This window comes from Lipotes vexillifer, unplaced genomic scaffold (assembly GCF_000442215.2).
Source record: "Lipotes vexillifer unplaced genomic scaffold, Lipotes_vexillifer_v1.1 scaffold28, whole genome shotgun sequence".
Lineage (NCBI taxonomy): Eukaryota > Metazoa > Chordata > Mammalia > Artiodactyla > Lipotidae > Lipotes > Lipotes vexillifer.
The window spans coordinates 605,193-609,042 of NW_006793929.1; the positions used below are offsets into that span (position 1 = coordinate 605,193).

Sequence of the window (3,850 nt, forward strand, 5' to 3'; positions counted from 1 at the left end):
CCCGCCGACCGCAAAAAAAAAAAAAAAAACAAGAAGTCCCCCTTCCTTCCCATGTGCAGCCTCTTTTCTTCGTTCTTTCCCTCCCCAGCCCCTGCCAACAGCTGCTTAATCATGTCCTTCCTGTTCAGGGACCAGGGCTGCTTCTTGCCACTCTCATCCAAACATCCACCCAGGAAAGGATCTAATAAACTTTTTATACTGGAAAAAAAAAAACTGACAGGCTTCGTGTGCCATATACCTCTCAGGGGTATTTGCATTTTGAACAAGGGATAAAGACGTTTGGTTAAAGAAGTGAAATTCCAGTGGTGAAATTTAAGCTCAAGTATTAAATGGAGAATGAGGTTTGAAAGAAATAAGAGCTTCCTAGAATTATTTAAGTTGTTGCCTACCTGGCTAACTTAAAACCCTATCATGATGGACTTACTGTTTTAGCCATGCTACTAAAAGTTGCACCATTAGAACTAAATGTCAGCTTTATTATCTTCAGTACAAATGAAAATGTATTGAAGTGCACAAAACAACTATTTACCATAAGACCACCAAAATAATTATGAGCTAAACCAGCAAGTGGAACTGCAGAGCCCACGTTCTCAGTGATGTGATCAACCCTTCTGCTCTGGCATACTGTTATGATCTTATGTATTTTAGAGGTTTTGCTTTCAAAACTTCGTTTTAATGAAAATATACCCTTCATATTACTTTTTCTTTAAAAGTGTGGAAAAAAAAACAAACACACACTTACCTGGATGTAATATGTGCCCTTTTCCTGAGCATACATCATTAGAAAACAATAATCGAGGTTTTGCTTTGTTCTCCATCTGAAATAAAAATTTTCAAAAGAAGTTAGGGACTTCCCTCGTGGCGCAGTGGTTAAGAATCCACCTGCCAATGCAGGGGACACGGATTTTATCCCTGGCCCGGGAAGATCCCATATGCAGCTGAGCAACTAAGCCTGTGTGCCACAACTACTGAGCCTGCGCTCTAGAGCCCGAGAGCCACAACTACTGAGCCTGCGTGCCATAACTACTGAGGCCCACACGCCTAGAGCCCGTGCTCCGCAACAAGAGAAGCCAGTGCAATGAGAAGATCGCGCACCACAATGAAGAGTAGCCCCCGCTCGCCACAACTAGAGAAAGTCTGTGCGCAGCAACGAAGACCCAACGCAGCCAAAAATAAAAATAAGTTAGGACTCAGACTCAAAGTTAGCAAAATAAGGTTAGATGTATACTATTTTATAATATATAAAATATTTTATAATATATACATATGCAATATATATATCACATATTGTATACACGATATTATATATATACCCAATGTATAGTTATGTATTAGAAAGATAGGTAGATAGATAAATAGATGGATGGATATCACACATACAGGATATATCCGCTTAGGAGAGAGTGAATGAGAATTCACTCTTCTCTAATGAAGGCTTTATCAAAATATATTCTCAAAAACACTAATCCTCAAGGTGTCCTGAGGAAAAAAGGAGTCTAATGTCAAGTAAGTTTGGGAAGGACACATATTCCTCTTCTAGAGACGTATTAGTATATTAGAGGCATTTAAACATTCAGCAGTAAATACATTTGTTGAAAAAAAGTTTTTAATCCAATATTTTCCAAATTTTCTTGACCACAGCCCCCTTTTCCAGTAATATCTTAATGTCCCTAGGAACTAGTGTTTCACATACAGGTAAAAATGCTTTAAAAACCCAAAACATCATATTAAAATTTACAATATTAGGTCCTTTTGGTGAATTCTTGGCAGGCTACAGAAACACACTGACCAATGTGAAAAAGAAAAGTGGTTTTTCTAAAACAGTTTTAAAAAAAAAGCACACAATAAAATAAAAGCTTTGAACCACTAAGTAAACTTCTCCAGAAAATACCTTACAAGCTGATATGAATTTATGGAGTCTATCCAGAGTGTTTTTCAAACAAATTCGATCCTAAACTTTTAAAATAACATTATATTTATTCAGAGATAATTAACCAATTATAGGGACAAATCTGTTTTTGTGACAAATTAACAACTCAAGAAATACAGTAACTCTCTTCCCAACACAGTGTTTTTGTCCCTTTTTCTGGTTATAGGCAATCCCAAAATAATGCCAATATCTCTTAGCTTACTTTGTCTTTAATAAAAACACAAGGAAAGTTTCCCTTTCAATTTTAGAGATTCAGAGATAAATAAATTCAACTGACTAATGATTTTATTGCAATACAATTCTGCACAAGAGTATTATTGTTTTTATCACTTTTATTGGATCTGTTCTCATTTATGTTACATACAGACATGAGATTTCTATCTGGACTAACTTTTGAGTTATACTGAATATACTCTTAAGAAAAGTTATAACAACAGAGAGCAGCACGGTTATAAAATTCATTAGGTTTACCAAATTCAACCTCTCATCAGAAACTCCACAGAATTTGCAATAAAATAATCAAAAAGTCATTAGCTCTCAACTAATTAGCTCAACCCTAAAATGAGTTAAGCTTCGATAAACAAGGATGACATTTATTACCTATTATACTCACAAGGGTGCACAGGCTTACCTTATTCTTTCTTTAGAATCTCCAAATGTCTCCTTTAAGTTTGTCAAGTCAGGATAATAGCTTTCAGGAGGTGATATTATTTCCACCAAGCCAGAACTGATTTCTTTAGAAAATCTATCATGAGAAAGGTTGGCTGAGTTATTTAAGTTCTGTGGGATTTTATATCTTAACGATCAACTTATGTGTATAACATAAAAATACATTTAAAAAAATCTCTGGTTTCAGCATATTGATAGACAAAGGTAGAGCCACATTATCTTAAACAAGTACCTTTGCTTCTCTTTTGTCTTTCCTTTTAAAGTAAAAGATATGTCTTTTGGGGGCAACAAGAGATACATTTCAATGAAGAAACCCATATCAGGACTAATTTCATGATACTGCTCTTAAAACTACAAAGGCAATATTATAAAAACGAATGGTATCTGCAACTTACTAAGCTGTCCATCTGTTACCTGCTATGCACCCCACTCACAATAAACTGTTAATAAACCTTTGCATATTTTTAGACATAGTTTAGCACTGAGGTTTGAAACGGCTACCTGACTAGCTGCCCTGACAGCAGAAATTATTTTTCCTGCTAAACAGAGGGTGAAAGATTTAAGTAATCTCATATGACTCTCTATTCACTGTCTTCAAGATTAAAAATTGTTGTTTGATTGTGTTACATATATACAACATTCAAGTCTTTTCCAAAATGAAATACACCAATGTATCCCATCAGATAACTTGATAAACATACTTTATGATAATATAAAAGACCAATGATAGGTGGTCCAGTGAACACTGAACGCCACAGAAAAAATGAACTGTAAAAGAAGGTGTTTTCTTTTAGCAAAAAGCCAAGAGATAATAGTAAATAGAATATTTTCATTTCCATAATTAAGAAGAACTTACTCTTTCTCCAGGTTGGCTACAACAACATTTACATAATCAATATCTGTCTGGGAGAGAAAAAAACAATTATACCAACATTCATGTTTTTATATTTTTACCTTTATATTTTATTTAACTTTTAATTCTGAACTCAAAATTAAATAAATGATTAAAACATTCATTGAAAACATGAAATTTTCAGACAACTTATGGGATTTGCACTTCTGTATTCTACTGTATTGCACTGCTATATATCGCTGAGTACTAACCAATACAATAAGCAGATTCTTAAGTTTTTATTGTTTTCAATTGTCTATGTTCAATTCAGTAGAGAAAAGTGAGCACAGAAACTATTTCAACTTCTGCAACATCCAAACTGTAAGTAGTGAATAAATAACAGATGCAGAACGCTATAG

General features: G+C 34.3%; 1 protein-coding gene across 1 annotated transcript in view; it reads right to left on the bottom strand.

Moving 5' to 3' along the window:
• MGAT4A (alpha-1,3-mannosyl-glycoprotein 4-beta-N-acetylglucosaminyltransferase A) overlaps positions 1–3,850 on the bottom strand; it is a 107,817-nt gene that overhangs the window by 23,689 nt on the left and 80,278 nt on the right. The window contains exons 5-7 of the mRNA XM_007466881.1: positions 3,456–3,502; positions 2,562–2,675; positions 743–818 (exon numbers count right to left, since the gene is read on the bottom strand). Of these exons, the coding sequence (XP_007466943.1) occupies positions 743–818; positions 2,562–2,675; positions 3,456–3,502 (237 nt within the window). The remainder of the gene's footprint in view (positions 1–742; positions 819–2,561; positions 2,676–3,455; positions 3,503–3,850) is intronic.